Source organism: Schistocerca nitens, chromosome 5 (assembly GCF_023898315.1).
Source record: "Schistocerca nitens isolate TAMUIC-IGC-003100 chromosome 5, iqSchNite1.1, whole genome shotgun sequence".
Lineage (NCBI taxonomy): Eukaryota > Metazoa > Arthropoda > Insecta > Orthoptera > Acrididae > Schistocerca > Schistocerca nitens.
This window is the reverse complement of record NC_064618.1, coordinates 98675516-98699493: the sequence shown is the minus strand read 5'-3', so window position 1 is coordinate 98699493 and position 23978 is coordinate 98675516. Positions and strand designations below refer to the sequence as shown.

General features: G+C 41.7%; 1 protein-coding gene across 2 annotated transcripts in view; it reads right to left on the bottom strand.

The window, feature by feature from the left end:
* LOC126260076 (inositol 1,4,5-triphosphate receptor associated 2-like) overlaps positions 1-23978 on the bottom strand; it is a 720512-nt gene that overhangs the window by 2439 nt on the left and 694095 nt on the right. For both annotated transcript variants that reach the window (XM_049957280.1, XM_049957281.1), the window contains exon 15: positions 10559-10829. In XM_049957280.1, the coding sequence (XP_049813237.1) occupies positions 10604-10829 (226 nt within the window). In that variant the 3' untranslated portion in view covers positions 10559-10603. The remainder of the gene's footprint in view (positions 1-10558; positions 10830-23978) is intronic.

Here is a 23978-nt window from a genome sequence, read left to right as displayed (position 1 = left end):
AAAATCGCGTTAATTCAGTGGAAGGAATGACTCGTGAGTTCCATTTGCTACCAGCAGTCCAAACACCACAATGACGCTGCGTAAGGCGTTAAAAGGAATGGGTTACACAATAGTCGAGCAGCTCTGAATGAGCCACATTTTCTGCACTCAATGCTAAGTGACACTTGAGGTGGTATAAAGGCACTGGATGACTGGAAACGAGTGACCTGGAGTGATGAATCACGCTATACCGTGTTGCAATCCGATGGGAAGATTTGGGTTTGGCAAATGCCTTGAGAACATCACCAACCATCATGTGCAGAGACAATAGTGAAGTACAGGGGGTGATGTTACGGTAAGGGGAGGGGGGAGGTTGAGGTTATGGCGTCCTCCTCTTATTAAGCTTAAGAAAACTGCAAGTGGACAAGCGTATGGGCACATTTTACAGCATTCTGTACTGCAGACAGTAGAGAAACAACTCAGAGATGATGACTGTTTTTATCAACATGACGATGCACCCCATCATACAGAAGGATTTGTGAGGCTAATATTTGTGGACACTAACATTCCTGAAATGGACTTCCCTGCCCAGAGTCCTGACCTGAACCCAACACAACACCTTTGGGATGAGTTAGTATGGCGACTTCTTCTAAATCTACACAGCAAGAAACAACTCGTTTTGCTAGCTTTTGTTTTATTAAGGAAACTACAATAAACCACCGACAGTAACACACTCTCCAAAACCAAAATCAGAGTTTCCATTGACTCTATACCCGTAAAACTGTTCCACATCGAAGTCGGCTGTTTAGCAATTGGTAGATAGCCTAACATGACGGAAGCAACATAACACAATCATTGCGGAAGAGAGGACGGTCGAGGTGGCACACCGCTGAACCGGCTTATCTTCTCCACACTGGGTGAGTCAAGGATTACCTGCTGAATGGCCAGGCGCCAGGTTATCTAGCCCTGGGCAGAAGGAAATTTCTGGAACTATTTGCACGCATGTGATCGCCAGGAAATAGGTCATTGATCGTCGCGTCCCCTGCCTCTGCTGCTGGTTGATGCTCTCTGATGGATGTCGGCCGCACCTACGTGTTTGTTGTCGACTGTGGTGCTTGTTTGTAAACACTCTTGCATCTGTCAGACTTTGCAACAGAGTCGGCAACCCGCATCGCAGATCTGTCTGCGGAGTTGCCACTGCAGTAGGCGTCTGTGGTGACTGCAGCAACTTCGTTCCAGACCACATCGTCCAACATGACTATCTTCGCTGGTTTCGGATCTTGAGGAGCAATGGGCTGCCATTCCTTCACAGATAATCAGACCCAGGAAGGTCATGAGGGGAAGGGTGGACATGCCCAGTAGCAGTGACTGCTAATAGTTGGATGGATACTTTTCATCAATGTATGTGACTTGGACACGACGTCTTATAAAGGAGCTCATGCATACCTTTCTAAACAAAAGTTTAGCATGAGAATGGCAGTTAGTATTGGCTGATGTATATTATGAGTCTTTTGGTGTTTCTAGGATTTGCCACAAAAAAGGAGATGCATGCAGTGTCTGAAATAAAATGAAAATATAATTTCGCCATTTGCTACAACTTGAGTGATGTAGCTGTTGAGTTTGTGGGATAAGTAAATTTTATTTGTTTGTGGGACTCAGAGATTGAGAATGGTGTAACTTTCAGCACAGATTTATACTTTTAGAGATAGGAAGTAATATTATCATACTACGATAAATAATTATGTAGTCTAGTGTTGACTGTACAGTAATAATGAAAATAAGCTCACTCATGGCACTTTCTGTTTCCACCATGTTTAATGTGCAGTGTCAGTCGGGCAGTATACAATATACCAAAGTTGGGTGGAATGGGCCATATAGGTAATTTTTTGTTTTGTTTTTAAGGCACAGTGTTTTGGTTGAAGAAGGTGATTGACAGTCAGGGCTGAGGAGATTGGTTTGAGACTACAATGAAGAAAGTTATTTCAAGTGTTTTGGAAGGTGAAATGACTGAAACGGCTGCTACCAATAGTTATAATGTTCCAAGAACTACACTCCAAAGGGGATTAGAATCATCGTAGGGAATCAGCAGACATCTATGACATCTCAAGATAGGGTTCTTAAAACTGATATTGAAGAAAGTTAGAAAGCAAAGATTAAAGCACTGTTTTAGAGGCCAGGTTAAAGCCACTAGCTAGAATTGAATTTCAAAAGTTGGCTCACAGTTTGGCGGAAAATTTAAAAATGTCTTAAGAATTTAACATGGAAAACGAAATGGAAGTAAAAATTTCTATCAAAACATAGTGAAGAACCATTCAGAGCTGTCTTACAGAAAACCTCAGTCCACAAGTTTAATGCATTGTATCAGGCTTGATGAAACACAAGCTGAGAGGTTTTTCAATCAGCTGTTTTTTTAGTATCTTGTACTTTTGATACATAAACACATTAATTTGTTTGTGAAGCACAAAAATGTCTTTTTTGTTTAAACATCTTTAATTGTATGTCTTAGAAAATCTTTTCCCTCTGTGTATCAGTTTCATTACAAATATTTTTCTCACCCTGTACACCAAAAAAATGTTCAAGTGTAGATTTTATGCAGTTCGAAGCAGTAACAAAACTTTTATACCAATTTTGGCTTAAGTGGCCCGCAATACCTGCTGTTTGCCCATAATTAGAATACATTCAAACACATGCAAATGAGTCAAAGAACAAACTGTATACATAGCTATCTTAGCAACAAGGACATACTATATACAAGCAGGAGCATTTTGAATGCTGATAAAATCTGCTCTTAAAGTTTAATTCAGTTTTCCCTAAATAAGATGAATTGCTGTTCCTGCAGCTAAGCTCCTAAATACCACTGCCCACCATCATGGTGAGAGTATTCAATGATGCATTTGACTTTCAACATTGATGAGAAAACGCATTTTTCTGAATACCATTGCAATTTTCTGCACAATTGCTTCCAATGGTATAAACTTATCTATGTATTGATTACTGTGTTTAGTGTAGATTTCATTTCTGAATGTAACCTCAGTCTTAATGGACAGCTCGAGTGTGAACGGTCCGCCCCCAGTAGCTGAGTGGTCAGCATGACAGAATGTCAATCCTAAGGGCCCGGGTTCGATTCCCGGCTGGGTTAGAGATTTTCTCCGCTCATCGACGAGCAAGTCGCCGAAGTGGCGCCAAATCGAAAAACTTGCACCCCCCAAACAGTCTACCCGACAGGAGGCCCTAGTCACATGACGACTGTGAACTTTGTCGGTAGCTCCTGGTTCTTGACAGAACTTTGAGAGTCTGTTTCATATACGCGTGCTTTGTTTTATTGTAGTGAAGAGTATGTCTCATCCTTGCTTCTGGCAACACCATTCCGCTGAAGATGTAAGTCAGTCAGTTCCTGGGCAGATGTGTCACACAGTGTAAGACATTTTCTACAGAATATCACACAACTTCTCACACAGTCTTCCTCTGTTTGTAAGCCCAGCACACTCCTTTGGGCTATTCTGATCTTTCCTTTAGGTGAATTCGTTCTTTCACCATCTTGGAACCATGATAGAATGCACTGGTCGTATACTGTTTTCATGATAATCACTTGCACCCCCGATCTGAAGGCCACTGAAGATTGCCATCCCAGTTTGACTTAACGCAACATTTCAGGTCGTACATCGCCTCTCATGTTAACAAGCTGACCATAATGGATGTAACAACAGACTTTTCTCACAGGGCTGTTGCTAGTGCAACCATTACCAAAATTTTAAATTATGTCAAAAGATGAGTTAGAGCAAGAAATGTTTGGTTTGGTACATCTTTCCTAGAAACCAGCTTTACAATTCCCTTTTAAAAACTTTTTCTACGTCAGAAATAGCGATGTCTGCCAGGAGGCTAGATATTTCGTTCCTGAAACGCAAGACCATATTTCTTTTGTTAAATGTTGTTACTAAATCTGAAGTAATTCTGTCTTTACGTCTACACTCTGAAAACAATTGTAGAATACATCATAGAGAGTACTTCTCTCTGTATAAGTTATCACAGATTTTTCCCATTCCATTCGGGTGTAGAGTGCAGGCAGAATGGTTGCTTTTACTCCTCTGTGCAAGCAGTTTTCTGGACTTGTCTTTGTGAGCCCCATGGGAGCGTTACGTGCGCAGATACATTATATCGATAGATTTATCACTTTAAGTTGATCCTTGAAACTTACTAAATATATTTTGAGGGCTTTGTTTGCGTCGATCTTCAAGTGTTTGCCAATTAAGTTCTTTCAACATCTCATCGACACTCTCCCTCAAGTCAAACAAATTTGTGACCATTCGTGCTGCCCTTCTCTGTATACATTCAATATCCCCTGTTAGTCCCATCTGGGTTGGGTCGCATACCATTGAGCAGTATCCTAGGATGGGTCACATGCTTGGTCTGTAAGCAGCCTCATTTGTATTGTATTTTCCTGGTATCCTACCAATCAAGCCAGCCGCCCACTTTACCCATGACTGAGTCTATGGGATCCTTACAATTCATGTCCTTACAAAGTGTTACATCCAGGTATTTGTCTGCGTTGAACTGTTCAAACTAACACCCATTGTTGTCTAGTGATAGGATACTACTTTCTTCCATTTTGTGAAGAGTAAAATTTTACATTTCTCAACATTTAAAGCAAGTTGCCAATCTTTACACCACTTTGAAATCCTACCAACATTTGACTGAATATTTCTGCAGCTCTTTTCAGGCAGTACTTCTTTACAGGTAGCTGTATCATCTACAGAAAGTCTGAGGCTAATATTAATATTGTCTCCAATGTAATTAATATAAAACATGAGCAGTAAGAGTCCCAAAACACTTCCCTGGGGCACTCCTGAAGTAACCTCTACGTCTCTCAATTACTCTCCTTCTAAAGTAACATGTTGCGTCCTCTCTACCAAGAAATCCTCAATCCAGTCACAAACTTCGGCTAATACAATATACGACAATACTTTCAAAAATAATCGCTGTGTGGTACTGTGCCAAATGCTTTTCAGGAGTCAAGAAATATTGGATCTACCTGACTACTTTCGCCCATGGCTTTGTGTGACAGACCTATAGAGTCCACACAAAACATGTTTCATTTCCAAATGCGTGGACAGAGGAAGTCACAAATTTGGAAGCACTGCGGATTATGAACAAAGTTTTCGAAATTCTCAATACCATCAAGAGAAGGAAAATCAGATTCTTTGGCCATATAATGCGCAATAACAAATACAATCTGATGCAACTAACACTTCAAGGAAAGATTAATGGCTGACTTGCGCCATCACGTAGAAGTTTATTCTGGCTCAAGAACCTAAGCCAATGGTTTGGACTGAACACAGAGTTGCTCTTCAGACAAGCCATGGACTAACGACCGATCATGCTACTCGTCTCGAGTGTTCTTGGGGGATACGGCACTTGCAGAAGAAAAATTACAAAAAAGAGCTATGAGACATAGATAACTGAGCTTTGTGGCCTTACATAAAGAAACTCAAAAAGTTTTGTGTATATTTTTTTCCAAACGATGTCTTTTCAGGTGCTGCAGAAGTATTGAAACCTCACGACACAGCTCAATGCGCGGCGTGATATGCGGAATCGCAGTCACCCATTGGTGCCCACAGAAATTACTGACGTACATTTCAAAGGCAGGCACCAGACCTTAAGATGATCAGGCCTGGTGTGGAAAGCTTTCAGCCACTGGGTGTGTAAACAGAGAATCAGATACTGGTAGAAAATGCACATCTGTTGAAATGGTACACCAGATCGGGGAGACCTTCGAAAGAAGCCCATCAGAATCAGTTTGCCGAGCATAAGGAGAGCTGAGCATCCCTCGCTCAGTAGTTCACAAGGTGTTGCATCAATGATTTCGCTTCCACGTTGGTAAAGCCCGAACTGCGCAAGCACTGAAGCGTAACGACTTTTAGCTTCGCCACGAATTTACTACCAACCGATTGACCGTGTGATTTCAGGCCATAGCTCCTCTGGATTTCTTCCTGTGATGTTACGTGAAAGACACTGAGTAGGCGTTGCCTGTACGTCATCTTGGCGAAGCTCGCAGAAAAATTGTGGATACAACAGCCTCCATCACCCAGACATGCTTGTGCAAACGTGTGTTGAGATGGAGTATCGTCTAGACATTTTACAGTTTACAAAAGGAGCCCACGTAGATGTATATTAATTTTTGGTACAAAGCTGTTTGAGTTGCTTTACATGATAAAATATGGCGTTTCAGTCTTCGATCGCTATTCTTTATTCTCAATAACCGGTTTCGGGCTAGCTGCCCATCTTCAGATCATATGTTGTAGTTACAGAGTAACTTGTCCGTACAGAACACACAGTTCACTGTCATAAGTAAAGTAAATTTACTTTACTTATGACAGTGAACTGTGTGTTCTGTACGGACAAGTTACTCTGTAACTACAACATATGATCTGAAGATGGGCAGCTAGCCCGAAACCGGTTATTGAGAATAAAGAATAGCGATCGAAGACTGAAACGCCATATTTTACTTAATGAACGATCGCGGACCTCCCAGTGAGACAACCATGTCTTGTTTTGATAAGCTTTACATGATGCTGTAAACTGCATGAATTTATGTCGTACATTTTTTATTGCACTGGTTCTTTCATGTGGACACAATATAGTTTCATTAAATCAACTACTTCTGTAATCTTGGGGAACGACAGAATTCTTGTTGGTTTACATTTAACGAAATTGTTTCTATCCGCCGCTTCCACATCACACATGCTGCGGTGTCATGGCAGCGTATACTTGTTAACCTGAAATGTCAATAAGTGATTTTTTTTTAATTAAGCTCCAAATTTTCAGGGGTGGGGGGGGGGGGGGGGATTATCCAGTTTGACCGAGCCAGGTGGCGCAATGGTTAGCACACTGGACTCGCTCAAATTCGCAACCCACCATCCAGATTTGAGCTTTCTGTAATTTCCCTAAATCACTCCAGGCACATTCCGGTGTGATTCCTTTGAAAATCCACCGCTGATGTCCTTTCCCATCCTCCTGTAATGTGTGCTCGTACTCCGTGACTAATGGCAGCGCTGTCGACGGTACGTTTAATCTTCCTTCCTTCCTTTAGTTTGCAGACTTTTACATAGTTCTGCAATTTTTGAAAACAATTTCAAAAAAGATAACTAGGTCTGAAGTATTCTGTTATAATTAGAACCAATATTCTCACTTAGAATACACTATTATGCGTGTGACTCATGTTTTATCGCTGGAAGACGATGGGGGCCAATTTGCCACCCCGAGATCCCAGAAACATCTTTCTGTTGTTTCCCGTTCATCTTCCGATAAATGTGGAGACTCTACCCTTATAACATGTTGGTGGCCGACTTGCAGACTATATGTTTTCAAAAGGAAAATTAGAATTTAACATCCCGTTGACACCGAGTGCACAAGTTCAAACTGATGCAGCGATGGGGAAGGAAATCGCTCGCGCCCTTCCAAAGGAACCCGTCATTTTCCCGGGCTGATTTAGAGAAATCACAGATAATCTGAATCTGGATGGACGGATGCAGATTTGAACCGTCATCCTTCCGCATGCGAGTCCATTTATGTTTACCGAGTCCTTTTCTGGCAGCTATGGGGCGATAATTTTCAACGCGTTGTTTTGGTGATCAGTGCATTAGTAATGCAGCGGGCTGTCAAAGTGACACTTTACATAATTTGGTAATACATTAAATTGCAGTTTCCGGAAGAAAATATGTACTTTAGATTCTCCACATTTTTGTCTGTATCTGCAGTCTCGGTGTAGTGGTTCCGATCTGGTTTCTTCGATTGAAAAAGTTCAAAATTGTAAGTCTTCCTGCCGAGATACATAACTGATTACAGCACCTATATATGCTAACACCGTAAGTTGCATACGTGGGACTATGTTGGACAAACTGCAGGAGTAATACCATCTGCCTCCACTCGATGGATTGCTGACTGTTTGATAAGAGACCGGCGTATCGTTTAATGCTGCCTCATTGCCCTATTGGCAATAATCTCCGTAAATAGGGGGATTTTAACATTGCTATTTTTTTAACAGTGAAATTCAGTGCAGCTTTTAAGATTCCTACTACTTTCACTGCAATAATGACCCAAACATTCACTTTAAGAAAAAGGACTGTCATGAGATTACAGAATTAATGCTAGATCAGTCAACATCCACAAAGTATAATCACAGTACCTCAAATACCACAAATTTGAGACATAATTTCACTGTCTTTCCATCAAGTCTTTTCATGTGAAGTTTCCCAAATCAAGATTATCGTTTATCACTCTGACTTACAGAAATATAACAAGTCCATTTGGTAATGAGTAGCGCATCACCTTTAAAAGCACCGCGCCTGACTGAGTGATATGTGTTCACATATGGTTGATTGATGACTACTTCCACGGCGCGTTTTGATGATATCTCAGGCACCTACATCGACATTCGTTATATTAACCTTCGTAACATTTTGCAACTTAATGATCACTATATCATATTGCAGCTATAAATAAGAGAATCGTCCAGTGTGACAGAAGTGCAACCCTTCTGCAAACTGCGGCATATTTCAGTACTGGGCCAGCAACAAGTGTCAGCCTGTGAACCATTCAACGAAATATCATCGCTATGGGCTTTCAGAACTGAAGGCCAACTCGTGTACCCTTGACGTCTACACGACACAAAGCTTTACACCTCGCTTGGGCCCGCCAACACCAACGTTGGACTGTTGATGACTGGAAACATGTTTCCTGGTCGGACAAGTCTCGTTTCAGATTGTATCGAGCGGATGGACATGTACGGAGACAACCTCAAGAATCCAGGGACCCTGCATATCAGCAGGGGACTGTTCAAGCTGGTGGAGGCTCTGAAATGATGTGGGACATGTGCAGTTGGAGTGATATGGGACTGCTGACACATCTAGATGCGACTCTGGCATGTGACACGTACGTAAGCATCCCGTCTAATCACCTGTATCCATCCATGTCCATTGTGCATTCTGACGGACTTGGACAATCCCAGGAGGACAATGCGACACCACACACGTCCAGAATTGCTACGGCGTAGCTCCGGGCACACTCTTCTGAGTTTAAACACGTCCGCCAGCCACAAGACTCCCCAGACATGAACATTATTGAGCATATCCGGGATGCCTTGTGCTGTTGAGAAGAGATCTTCACCGCCACGTACTCTTACGGATTTATGGACAGCCCCGCAGGATTCATGGTGTCAATTCCCCCCAGAACTACTACAGACATTAGTGGAGTCCATGCCACGTTGTGTTGCGGCACTTCTGCCACCTCGCGAGGGCCCTAGACGATATTAGGCACGTGTACCAGTTTCTCTGGCATTTCTGTGTATATCACGTTGTGTACCATCTGCAGCATAAAATAATTCGTAATCTGCTTGATTTGAAACTATCTGAATAAAATATTTGTAGCAAACCGAAAAATGCTTTTAGTTCAGATAAATGGGATTCATACCAAACATTTGGATCGTTTTCAGGTTTTTCTTTGTTTACTTTTACTTTATTCCATTTCAATATCATACTCAAAATATCGTCAGTCATAAGCAGATTCCAAATAATGACAGGATCTTGATTATTACCTACTTGAGCATGTGGTCGTAGTGTCGGAAAATGGGCCGGCCGAAGTGGCCGTGCGGTTAAAGGCGCTGCAGTCTGGAACCGCAAGACCGCTACGGTCGCAGGTTCGAATCCTGCCTCGGGCATGGATGTTTGTGATGTCCTTAGGTTAGTTAGGTTTAACTAGTTCTAAGTTCTAGGGGACTAATGACCTCAGCAGTTGAGTCCCATAGTGCTCAGAGCCATTTGAACCATTTCGGAAAATGGATGATGATGTGCTGCAAAACACGAGATCGCTTTAGAAGAGACCCTGATGGCTAGCGACATTTGTTTCGACCAAATATGTTTCTAGCAGAATGCTTAGCCAAAACTTCAGTCTCTGCATTTCCTTCCTCATCATTCTCATCACTTGGCGCACTCAAGGAATTTGCAGGTGGCAAAGCAAGTTAGTCTTCGCTTTCATACTGTTCCGATTGATAATTACGTCCCATTTCAATGTCGTTGGCAATGTCTGATCCAACATTACGTCCTAAACTGTCCTCAACCCATTTTAAAACAATACCCTCGAAGTCGGGGTCTCTAACACGAACAGTAGACGAAGATCTGGCTACTGAATCCACAACATATATTTCCACGTGCGGTCTCACAGACCGCTAGCGCGAAAGAAGCAGTAATAGCATAGGTCCACTTCACGTTCAAGGGGCCACTGACGAAAGAAACCACGGCAGCTTCAGGAAAGAACAACCAGACAACGCTGTAATCACGTGCCCCACCCCTATCCATTAACAACAGAGTAACAATAAACGCTAGCGGTGTGTGAGACCGCACTTGGGACGTCAAGGGTTAAACCTTGTTCGCGGAATCGGCGTTGCACTGTTGAGATAGTCTTAGTGTGGGACGACACACGAAACTTATTTTCTGATGTCCACTTGTACAGAACGGAGGATAAATATTCACTACACAAACTCTTATATATTAAAAAATTTAATACTAATAAAACGAATCTTATTTACCATTAAACTCAGTGAGTATTCGGGTAGATGCGCTCGCCGCTTTAACTAGCATAAATCGTCCAGCTTATCTGCAGAACATGAGGAAGTGCACTGACTTTGTGCCTTGCGAACAGCTTCTGCAGGCTCAAAGAACATGGCTATCAAGTAGTACACTGCAGCAAGTACCAGGAGAGACGCTAATATTCTGCGAGCCACGAACATCATGTTGTCGGTGTCCAGATAATCCATCACGGCGTATCTGGCGGCTTCAACAGCATTCATATATTTGTCACTGCAACAAACGAACATTATATAGTATTAGATCGCCGAAAATTGGTAAATAGGTTCTATGTAAACCTACGTAATTATTTCATTTTTCTTCTAAATACGATACCCCAAAACAAAAAAAAGAACGATCAACAGAAAAATCCTCAGTGAAATAAATTATAAGCTGCGAGCCAAATTATACATAATTTAAATTATAGTCTACAATATTATTAACAACAAAAACATTAGAAATAAAGCGTACAGCCTCGGCTGACCAGTAACAGGGAAAAAACTGACCATGATTTAACAATAGCCTCCTGTTGCTATTGTACAGAAATAATATGCGAAAAGTTGGGGAATTCCTCCGAACAACTTTTCAACACAAATGATCACAAATTTTAATGTGTCGAGTGCTAGCTTGTGAGCCAGTGAGTTTAGTATCACGTGGAGTTTTATTTATTATCTCATCTGCACGAGGAGTTGCTCAAAGGGAACGCGTTTGTGACGCGAATTGTGATCGAGTCGCTTGAGAGTCGCTTCCTGTGTGATTCAGTGTAATGTCACACAGTCCAGTGTCAAGTAGAGAGTCGCAAGTGGCGGTATTGTAACCAGTTTCAGGTGAGTTAACGCCCCGATCACCAGATTAACTACAGTTCCTCGTTTGCGAGAAACCATGTGTGCTTTCACGCTACCTAGTGAACAAGCTGTTAATATCAAATGCCTCTGACGCCAACTGAAATGCACGTTCTCCCGTTTTTCTTTCTCTGATTAACTTGCGTCAAACTCAACCGTCAACAGACATGTCAAAATCACTACATTTAACAAGAACGTAACAGCGGATAAAGGTAGTCACTGGAAGTCAGTTCACAACGCAGTAACTTACAATCGTTACGCTGCTGGAAACACGTTAGTGGATTAAAAATGCCGTCCATTACCATACTCAGAACGGTGTGCGCCAGAGCTGTGATGTTTGCTTGATTAGTCGGGCATATGATCAGAGGTACATCTACATCTACATCTACATTTATACTCCGCAAGCCACCCAACGGTGTGTGGCGGAGGGCACTTTACGTGCCACTGTCATTACCTCCCTTTCCTGTTCCAGTCGCGTATGGTTCGCGGGAAGAACGACAGTCTGAAAGCCTCCGTGCGCGCTCGAATCTCTCTAATTTTACATTCGTGATCTCCTCGGGAGGTATAAGTAGGGGGAAGCAATATATTCGATACCTCATCCAGAAACGCACCCTCTCGAAACCTGGCGAGCAAGCTACACCGCGATGCAGAGCGCCCCTCTTGCAGAGTCTGCCACTTGAGTGTATTAAACATCTCCGTAACGCTATCACGGTTACCAAATAACCCTGTGACGAAACGCGCCGCTCTTCTTTGGATCTTCTCTATCTCCTCCGTCAACCCGATCTGGTACGGATCCCACACTGATGAGCAATACTCAAGTATAGGTCGAACGAGTGTTTTGTAAGCCACCTCCTTTGTTGATGGACTACATTTTCTAAGCACTCTCCCAATGAATCTCAAACTGGTACCCGCCTTACCAACAATTAATTTTATATGATCATTCCACTTCAAATCGTTCCGCACGCATACTCCCAGATATTTTACAGAAGTAACTGCTATCAGTGTTTGTTCCGCTATCATATAATCATACAATAAAGGATCCTTCTTTCTATGTATTCGCAATACATTACATTTGTCTATGTTAAGGGACAGTTGCCACTCCCTGCACCAAGTGCCTATCCGCTGCAGATCTTCCTGCATTTCGCTACAATTTTCTAACGCTGCAACTTCTCTGTATACTATAGCATCATCCGCGAAAAGCCGCATGGAACTTCCGACACTATCTACTAGGTCATTTATATATATTGTGAAAAGCAATGGTCCCATAACACTCCCCTGTGGCACGCCAGAGGTTACTTTAACGTCTGTAGACGTCTCTCCATTGATAACAACATGCTGTGTTCTGTTTGCTAAAAACTCTTCAATCCAGCCACACAGCTGGTCTGATATTCCGTAGGCTCTTACTTTGTTTATCAGGCGACAGTGCGGAACTGTATCGAACGCCTTCCGGAAGTCAAGAAAAATAGCATCTACCTGGGAGCCGGTATCTAATATTTTCTGGGTCTCGTGAACAAATAAAGGTAGGCTGTGGAAACTATCGCACCTGATATGGGAACGTAAGAGTAATGCCGATATGCAAAAAATCACGTGCCACCACAGTCTTCTGTACCACTTCAGTGAATAATCGGAAAAATCCGTTCAAATTGTGTTACAGTATTCCTTACAGCGTACATGATGGTCTTCCCATCTCCCGATGGCCAACCGTCTGTCGAGTTTCGTATCGAAAATATTTCATAATGACATAAAAATCAAATTTTGTTAAAAGTAACCAGACATAAAAGGGGAAATACTTTATTACTGTTGGCATGTAGATAGTGTAGTTTTAATTAGAAGGACTAAATAGCTGCTGGATGAAGTAAGCTATAAACTTAACCAGTTGTACCCATTAACCACGTTTAAGCTTAGACATGAATCGAAAGGCAGTATCAGGTTTCTCGATGTATCCTTTAGCACATCGGAGAGAAAACAAAAGTGCTATCGACAGGGGATGTTAAATTGATTCCATATTTTTTTAAATTTCCGTTCCTCACAAGCGTCTTCTAACCAAACTGCGTGGCTACGGAATATCGCCTCACTTGTGAGACTGGATTCGTGATTTCCTGTCAGAAAGGTCACAGTTCGTAGTAATAAACGGAAAGTCATCGAGTAGAACAGAAGTAATATCCGGCGTTCCCCAAGGCAGTGTTATAGGCCCTCTACTGTTCCTGATCTATATTAACGACTTAGGAGACAATCTGAGTAGCCGTCTTGGATTGTTTCCAGATGATGCTGTCATTTACCGTCTTGTAAAGTCATCAGGTGATCAAAACGACTTGTAAAATGATTAAGATAACTGTATGGTGCGAAAAGTGGCAATTGACCCTGAATAAGGAAAAGTGTGAAGTTATTCACATGGGTACTAAAAGAAATCAGCTAAATTTCGATTACGCGATAGCTCACACAAATCTGAAGGCTGTAAATTCAACTAAGTACTTAGGGATTACAATTACAAATAACCTAAACTGGAACGATCACATAGATAATATTGTGGGTAGTGCCAACCAAAGACTGCGACTCATTGGCAGAACACCTAGAAGGTGCAACGGATCTACTAAAGAGACTGCTTACACCACGCTTGTCCGCCCTATTCTGGAGTATTGATGTGCGGTGTGGGATATGCATCAGGTGGGACTGACGGATGACATTGAAAACGTACATAGAAGGGCATCTCGTTTTGTATTATTGCGAAATACGGGAGAGAGTGTCACAGACATGAAATACATGAATTGGAGTGGCAATCATTTAAACAAAGGCGTTTTTCGTTGCGACGGGATCTTCTCATGAAATTTCAATCACCAGTTTTCTCCTCCGATTGCGAAAACATTCTGTTGGCACCCACTTATATAGGGATAAATGATCATCACGATAAAATAGGAGAAATCAGGGCTCGCACAGAAAAATTTCAATGCTCGTTTTTCCCGCGTGCCGTTCGAGAGTGGAACGGTTGAGGGACAGCTTGAAGGTGGTTCATTGAGTCCTCTGCCAGGCACTTTATTGAGAATAGCAGAGTAATCACGTAGATGTACGAATGCGTCCTAAAAAGTATTGCTATGAATTTTTGTATGAAAACTCTTACAGCATTTTAAATAAAACAAACATTATTAACATTATACACATTTATTCTTCATATTTACATATCTGAAGCTCTCTGGCGCTAGACCCCTCCCATCTGTAGCATGTAACATCGCGGTCGATGGGTGAAAAGCAGCGTGCTGTAATCGAGGTTCGAGTTGTAAGAGTTCGTCCGCACAAGGAGCAAGGAGAACCATCTCCTTCAGCACGACAATGACATACCAGTCACGGGCGCTTAGACATCTGCCACAGTCCGACACTTTGGCTTCACTGTCATCAATCATCCTCCTGCATACAATCCCGATGTGGCCCCACCCGATTTTCACCTAATGTGCACTACCCTTCTGTGAAATGTGTAAACTTTGTTTTGTATGTTATCGTATATTTTAACTATTTGTGCATCGTATTTTCTGAAGTAGAAGATGGGGAACAGCCTAGCATTTGGCTAAACGAGCGTGGGAAACTGCCCAAAAACCACACTCAAGCGCCGGCCGGGGTGGCCGAGCGGTTCTAGGCGTTACAGACTGTAACCGCGCGAGCGCTACCGTCGCAGGTTCGAATCCTGCCTCGGGCATGGATGTGTCTGATGTCCTTAGTTAGGTTTAAGTAGTTCTATGTTCTAGGGGACCTTAGAAGTTAAGGCCCATAGTGCTCAGAGCCATACTCAACCTTGCCACTGCACAGGCCACGGTCGTTAATCCGCGCCACACATTCGATATGCGTGTGATGCACTTTCCTGTTTCAGAAGCTAGCGTGCTTCGCATTAGTATGTCGATCCAAAGGAACCCAATGGTGGTCTGCGTGGCGACTGACTGTGCTGTCCAGCGCAGCAAAGGTGCACAGTGAGAATGGTTGACCCATCAGGCGGTGAAGTAGTACTGTAGCACCAACAACGTCTCATGCACATGTCACCTACTCTGCATAATTTCTCAAACAATTTTATAGAAACTATTCGGTAAAAAAATTCATTCTTTCGTTTCTTATAGCTTTATGATGAACTACCGACCTTTTCGTTAATGGTGATAGCTACTGTGATACTACCAAATTAAGTAAGCCTCAGACGAAATTCAAATAGTTTACAATAAGTTTGCGTTTAGTACATGCTACGCCTTAAATTACTGCATCTGAAATGAATCAATGAATTTTCTTTGGACTTGGAAGTCTTGGTAAATGGTAGCAAACAAAGTGCAGAGTACGCTACTGGCCATTAAAATTGCTACACCAAGAAGAAATGCAGATGATAAACGGGTATTCATTGGACAAATATATTCTACTAGAGCTGACATGTGATAACATTTTCACGCAATTTGGGTGCATAGATCCTGAGAAATCAGTACCCAGAACTACCACCTCTGGTCGTAATAACGGCCTCGATACGCCTGGGCATTGCGTCAAACAGAGCGTGGATGGCGTGTACAGGTACAGCTGCCCATGCAGCTTCAACACGATACCACAGTTCATCAAGAGTAGTGACTGGCGTATTGTGACGAGCCAGTTGCTCGGCCACCATTGACCAGACGTTTTCAGTTGGTGAGAGATCTGGAGAATGTGCTGGCCAGGGCAGCAGTCGAACATTTTCTGTATCCAGAAAGGCCCGTACAGGAACTGCAACATGCGGTCGTGCATTATCCTGCTGACACGTAGGGTTTCGCAGGGATCGAATGAAGGGTAGAGCCAAGGGTCGTTGTGTTGTTGTGGTCTTCAGTCCTGAGATTGGTTTGATGCAGCTCTCCATGCTACTCTATCCTGTGCAAGCTTCTTCATCTCCCAGTACCTACTGCAACCTACATCCTTCTGGATCTGCTTAGTGTATGCATCTCTTGGTCTCCCCCTACGATTTTTACCCTCCACACTGCCCTCCAATACTAAATTGGTGATCCCTTGATGCCTCAGAACATGTCCTACCAACCGATCCCTTCTTCTGGTCAAGTTGTGCCACAAACTCCTCTTCTCCCCAATCCTATTCAGTACCTCCTCATTAGTTATGTGATCTACCCATCTAATCTTCAGCATTCTTCTGTAGCACCACATTTCGAAAGCTTCTATTCTCTTCTTGTCCAAACTATTTATCGTCCATGTTTCACTTCCATACATGGCTACACTCCATACAAATACTTTCAGAAAAGACTTCCTGACACTTAAATCTATACTCGATGTTAACAAATTTCTCTTCTTCAGAAACGCTTTCCTTGCCATTGCCAGTCTACATTTTATATCCTCTCTACTTCGACCATCATCAGTTATTTTGCTCCCCAAATAGCAAAACTCCTTTACTACTTTAAGTGTCTCATTTCCTAATCTAATACCCTCAACATGACCCGACTTAATTCGACTACATTCCATTATCCTCGTTTTGCTTTTGTTGATGTTCATCTTATATCCTCCCTTCAAGACACCGTCCATTCCGTTCAACTGCTCTTCCAAGTCCATTGCTGTCTCTGACAGAATTACAATGTCATCGGCGAACCTCAAAGTTTTTATTTCTTCTCCGTGGATTTTAAAACCTACTCCGAATTTTTCTTTTGTTTCCTTTACTGCTTGCTCAATATACAGATTGAATAACATCGGGGAGAGGCTACAACCCTGTCTTACTCCCTTCCCAACCACTGCTTCCCTTTCATGTCCCTCGACTCTTATAACTGCCATCTCGTTTCTGTACAAATTGTAAATAGCCTTTCGCTCCCTGTATTTTACCCCTGCCACCTTTAGAATTTGAAAGAGAGTATTCCAGTCAACATTGTCAAAAGCTTTCTCTAAGTCTACAAATGCCAGAAACGTAGGTTTGCCTTTCCTTAATCTTTATTCTAAGATAAGTCGTAAGGTTAGTATTGCCTCACGTGTTCCAGTATTTCTACGGAGTCCAAACTGATCTTCCCCGAGGTCGGCTTCTACTAGTTTTTCCATTCGTCTGTAAAGAATTCGTGTTAGTATTTTGCAGCTGTGGCTTATTAAACTGATTGTTCGGTAATTCTCACATCTGTCAACATCTGCTTTCTTTGGGATTGGAATTATTATATTCTTCTTGAAGTATGAGGGTATTTCGCCTGTCTGACACATCTTGCTCACCAGATGGTAGAGTTTTGTCAGGACTGGCTCTCCCAAGGCCGTCAGTAGTTCCAACGGAATGTTGTCTACTCCGGGGGCCTTGTTTCGACTCAGGTCTTTCAGTGCTCTGTCAAACTCTTCACGCAGTATCGTATCTCCCATCTCATCTTCATCTACATCCTCTTCCATTTCCATAATATTGTCCTCAAGTACATCGCCCTTGTATAGACCCTCTATATACTCCTTCCACCTTTCTGCTTTCCCTTCTTTGCTTAGAACTGGGTTTCCATCTGAGCTCTTGATGTTCATACAAGTGGTTCTCTTATCTCCAAAGGTCTCTTTAATTTTCCTGTAGGCAGTATCTATCTTCCCCTAGTGAGATAAGCCTCTACATCATTACATTTGTCCTCTAGCCATCCCTGCTTAGCCATTTTGCACTTCCTGTCGATCTCATTTTTGAGACGTTTGCATTCCTTTTTGCCTGCTTCATTTATTACATTTTTATATTTTCTCCTTTCATCAATTAAATTCAATATTTCTTCTGTTACCCAAGGATTTCTACTAGCCCTCGTCTTTTTACCTACTTGATCCTCTGCTGCCTTCACTACTTCATCCCTCAAAGCTACCCATTCTTCTTCTACTGTATTTCTTTCCCCCATTCCTGTCAATTGTTCCCTTATGCTCTCCCTGAAACTCTGTACAACCTCTGGTTCTTTCAGTTTATCCAGGTCCCATCTCCTTAAATTCCCACCTTTTTGCAGTTTCTTCAGTTTTAATCTACAGGTCATAACCAATAGATTGTGGTCAGAGTCCACATCTGCCCCTGGAAATGTCTTACAATTTAAAACCTGGTTCCTAAATCTCTGTCTTACCATTATATAATCTATCTGATACCTTTTAGTATCTCCAGGGTTCTTCCATGTATACAACCTTCTATCATGATTCTTAAACCAAGTGTTAGCTATGACTAAGTTGTGCTCTGTGCAAAATTCTACCAGGCGGCTTCCTCTTTCATTTCTTAGCCCCAATCCATATTCACCTACTACGTTTCCTTCTCTCCCTTTTCCTACACTCGAATTCCAGTCACCCATGACTATTAAATTTTCGTCTCCCTTCACTATCTGAATAATTTCTTTTATTTCATCATACATTTCTTCAATTTCTTCGTCATCTGCAGAGCTAGTTGGCATATAAACTTGTACTACTGTAGTAGGTGTGGGCTTCGTATCTATCTCGGCCACAATAATGCGTTCACTAAGCTGTTTGTAGTAGCTTACCCGCGTTCCTATTTTCCTATTCATTATTAAACCTACTCCTGCATTACCCCTATTTGACTTTGTGTTTATAACCCTGTAGTCACCTGACCACAAGTCTTGTTCCTCCTGCCACCGAACTTCACTAATTCCCACTATATCTAACTTTAACCTATACATTTCCCTTTTCAAATTTTCTAACCTACCTGCCCGATTAAGGGACCTGACATTCTACGCTCCGATCCGTAGAACGCCAGTTTTCTTTCTCCTGATAGCGACAGCCTCTTGAGTAGTCCCCGCCCGGAGATCCGAATGGGTCGTAACACATCTGAAATGTAACGTCCACTGTTGAAAGTGCCGTCAATGCGAACAAGAGGTGACCGAGACGTGTAACCAATGGCACCCCATACCATCACGCCGGATGATACGTCAGTATGGCGATTACGAATACACGCTTCCAATGTACGTTCACCGCGATGTCGCCAAACACGGATGCGACCATCATGATGCTGTAAACACAACCTGGATTCATCCGAAAAAATGACGTTTTGCCATTCCTGCACCCAGATTCGTCGTTGAGTACACCATCGCAGGCGCTCCTGCCTGTGATGCATCGTCAAGGGTAACCACAGCCATGGTCTCCGAGCTGATAGTCCATGCTGCTGCAAACGTCGTCGAACTGTTCGTGCCGGTGGTTGTTGTCTTGCAAACGTCCCCATCTGTTGACTCAGGGATGGAGACGTGGCTGCACGATCCGTTACAGCCACGCGGATAAGATGCCTATCATCTCGACCGCTAGTGATACGAGGCCGTTGGGATCCAGCGCGGCGTCCCGTATTACCCTCCTGAACCCACCGATTCCATATTCTCCTAACAGTCACTGGATCTCGACCAACGCGAGGAGCAATGTCGCGATACGATAAACCGCAATCGCGATAGGCTACAATCCGGCCTTTATCAAAGTCGGAAACGTGATGGTACGCATTTCTCCTCCTTACACGAGGCATCAGAACAACGTTTCACCAGGCAACGCCGGTCAACTGCTGTTTATGTATGAGAAGTCGGTTGGAAACTTTCCTCATGTCAGCACGTTGTTGGTGTCGCCACCGGCGCCAACCTTGTGAGAATGCCGGCCGCTGGCGGCCGAGCGGTTCTGGCGCTACAGTCTGGAACCGCGCGACCGCTACGGTCGCAGGTTCGAATCCTGCCTCGGGCATGGATGTGTGTGTTGTACTTAGGTTAGTTAGATTTAAGTAGTTCTAAGTTCTAGGGGACTTATGACCTCAGCAGTTGAGTCCCATAGTGCTCAGAGCCATTTGAACCTTGTGAGAATGCTCTGAAAAGCTAATCCTTTGCATATCACAGCATCTTCTTCCTGTCGGTTAAATTTCGCGTCTGTAGCACGTCATCTTCGTGGAGTAGCAATTTTAATGTCCAGTTGTGTATTTAAGAGTGTGCTTAATAGACTTTCATACATATATCTCTATAGAACTAACTACAGATATTTTTCAAAGAAGTAATGCTTATTTAGCACTATAGATAGCTGGTGAAATGAGAAATTGTGTGGGTGTGTATAGTGCCGTAAAATGCGCAGGAATTTATACATTGCGGCAAATGCCCAGTATAAATATCTGGGCAAATGCCCAATCATAAATGACCAGGCATTTATGCATTTTAAAGATTAATTAATAAGCTGCGCTTGTAAAAAGTTAAGCTGATATTTTGTATTGGGAACGTGTTTAGCAACAATGCTTCTTTATTGGTTGGATAACTAAGTTGGAAAAGCTGCTGAAGATATAAGGGAGAGTTAGTAGAGGAAATAAACTGGACTACAAACGTAGCTTTTTACGTCTTTAATGAGGTTAGTTCTTTGGTTAGTGCACAATAAAAGAAAAGCAAAATTCGAGCTTCAAAGTAACATTTTGGAATAAAGCATATTATATTAATTAGCTAGTCTGTAGTTAGTACTTTAGCTTATGCTTTGCTACTGCAAAAATATTAAGAAATTGTTCTGTTTCTTGATCATCATAAGTTGAAGAAGAATCATCAAAATCTGACTCTGCCTCAGATTCCCCTGAACCTATTTCCTCACTGGCTACTGGGTTTCTTTCCATTTTGTCTTTGTTTGGACTCCTTCGGTGTGGGTTTTTCCTTGGGATCAACAGGCTTAGGTTGTGCTGCTTCTCCATCCATCAGCTGCCAGTTATACGAGAGGCAGGTTAGTTTCGGAACTCTTTCTGATGTCAGCCTCTTTCTTCTTTTCGTAGATCCAACAAAAAGTGCTGAAGGAACACACTGAAGCAGCAGATACAACTTGTGCGCCCAGAATTTTTACAGCAACTTCTGCCAATTCACAAGTTCATCTTAAGCCTCACCACCACAGTAAACGATTTACATGATGATTTTTGTCTTTTCCATAAAAATTGTCTGGACCAAATTCCATGTTCTCTCTCAGCTGAATAATATTTGGTCCAGTGTTCTTTGCTATGCCACAAAAGATTCTTATTCAGTGATGCATCTCAATAGGCTTCAGGTTATTACCTTCCACTGCCAGATCAAGAAGATTTACTGCAAGGTGGATATAAGACACATCAAATTCCTTCGTAGCTTAGAATTTTGAGGAAATTGACTTTTCTTTGGCAGACTGCAATGGAGAGGACAGTAATTTCTTGATGAGTACTTCTTGCAACTTATTGAACTATGTGGCTATTTTGTGAACTTGAGGCTCATTTAACTCTAAAGCTGAAATCATATGTATGATTGGGTTCATGAGCTCTATCATTTTCTCAACTCTCACCCAGGAAACATCAACATCCAAGAACCTCTCACTCGTTTAAGGCTGCATGTGTGATTGCACCTTTTTGTTTACAACTGAGATTTGTACAACAACTTTTTTTGAATGCGCCATCTTCTCTTTCCTGGAAACCTTAGTGTAATCCTTTCTTTGAATTTTTTCAGCTGTTATTTTATAGAGCTTTTCCTTTGAATAAGTTTCTGAATAACTGTACCTAACTAAAGCACTTTTCTTCAGATCCTGAGGGCACTTGAAACACTTTTGCATATGATTTTCCATTTTGTTGAAATGTGATTGTATACCATAAAAATTTACAAGATACTCATTTTCCTTTTAAACTGAAAAAGTTCCCAACAGGTCTTTTTTTCGTACTCATCTTGCAATTGTTCAGTAACCTATTTTCTATAACACTCTAAGTAACACACAGACGAGGTTATGTTGCTTTTCACTCAGTCACACAAACTAGAATGACTGTTAAGACAGACCGGTGTTTCCAGTTCCTGTTTAATAAATAACCAACAGAATTGCACGAATTACCTGAAATTACCAGCTATTCAGTCAAAATTTCATCTACTATTTGCAATAATAGCAAAAGCACTAATATTTACTTAAGATAACTGGAAATAAAGTGAAAAACGTTTATCCATAAAGATTTTAATTAGGAATGCCTCATGTCCCATTTACAATTCCGTGATTCCCAGAATTGCCAAACCTGTAGGAATCGACTAGTATTGGAATCTAACAATTCCAGCATATTGGGCATTGATTCTTTCTTATTAAACCCTTTTTATGTTAGTGTTCTCATTTTATCCTCGCAGCAGTGCAGCTATATGAAAGTACATAAAGGAAGGAGCAGGATAGAAAACTCTAGTCTGTGTCGAAAGATACTTGCTTGTAATTCAGACGACAACGCTCATCGCTGTAAAAAAAAAGGAGGATCTATGCTTTTTGTAACTGCTGGAGAGAAGGAATGCCGATTGGACATTGCTTCCTTTTTTTCTTTCTTTTTTTTTTTTTGATCAGATATTTGCACATAAATGTAATTTGAAGTACTGAGGAGGTACAACTTGTAATTGCAATTTTCTAAGAATAAAAAATTTCTCTTGTGAAAAGGAAGGTAAATATCGTCTACGAACTTTTATTTTATGTTGGATCCCCGGAACTTCATAAAACGATTAGTGTGTTTAGCAATACGGTTCATAGTGATTTCTTCGCAAATTAACAATACTGGGCAAATCTGCTACTATCACGGTCCGAACGACGCGCAATATTTCGCCGTCAGCTTCTGTTTTCAAGACGTTCCCTAAGCGACCAGCCTGTTAATCAGAATACATCACACTGCGGGTGTGGTTCAACCTTCTCACTCTGAAAAGTGTTTCCAGAAAATCTTACGGCGACTGTGTGTACTGTAGCTGTCAAGAGAGACGGAATCTTCAGCGCGAGTTGTACTGACTTTGTCTACGAAGAAAAAATCTTAGACAGGTAAAAAATTTTAAAATGTATGCATCTAGGCAAAAAAATGAAAATAAAGTTTCAATGCAGTACCTGTTTTACATGTTTCAAAATCAGAAGTCATGTTAATTAATTTTTTCTTTATGAAAGAGCAGTTCATTATACAACTGTTCAATACATTCAGTAATAATTTTGCTATTAATAATCATTCTTCAATAACACTCAGAGATTTGACATGGATTACAAAGTGTGTTAGACTACAAAGTGGTGATGTACGGACAATATTTTTTACATTGGCTTATCACTACAGAGCTGTTCAATTCAGAGTTTGTGTGTGTGTGTGTGTGTGTGTGTGTGTGTATGAATGTAAGAGAGAATGCTACTAAACAAAACCATGCTTCTCTCTTCTTTCCCTTCCTTCTTGGTAATAAATGCAATGAATGATATACATAGGTTTAAGTATAAACATTTACTAACTTTTAATATTGGGCGTACTCCCCCATGCCTTATTTTAATTGGTTAGTTATACATTCTAGCAGCAAAAACCTTAAAAAGTTCTTTGTTATAATTATCCAGACTTTGGGCATTTAAAACTGCTTTTGGAAAATTCCCAGGCAAGTGCCCATTTATAAATGTACTGCTCACTAGCCATTTACCTGTTCCACATGACTACCTGTGCATCAACATAAGTAAAGGGATTTCGTTTTATTTTTAAACCTATACTCAACAATTTTGTAAGCTACTGAACTGCCTTGGTCTCAGTTGTTTGTTTAATAACGGACTATGATCAAGATTACATTGCAATTACAACTGCATTAGCATTTAATGAAGTTAAATTGTGTGAACTCTACAACGTTTTGGTGAAATACACCAAACTGTACATGGC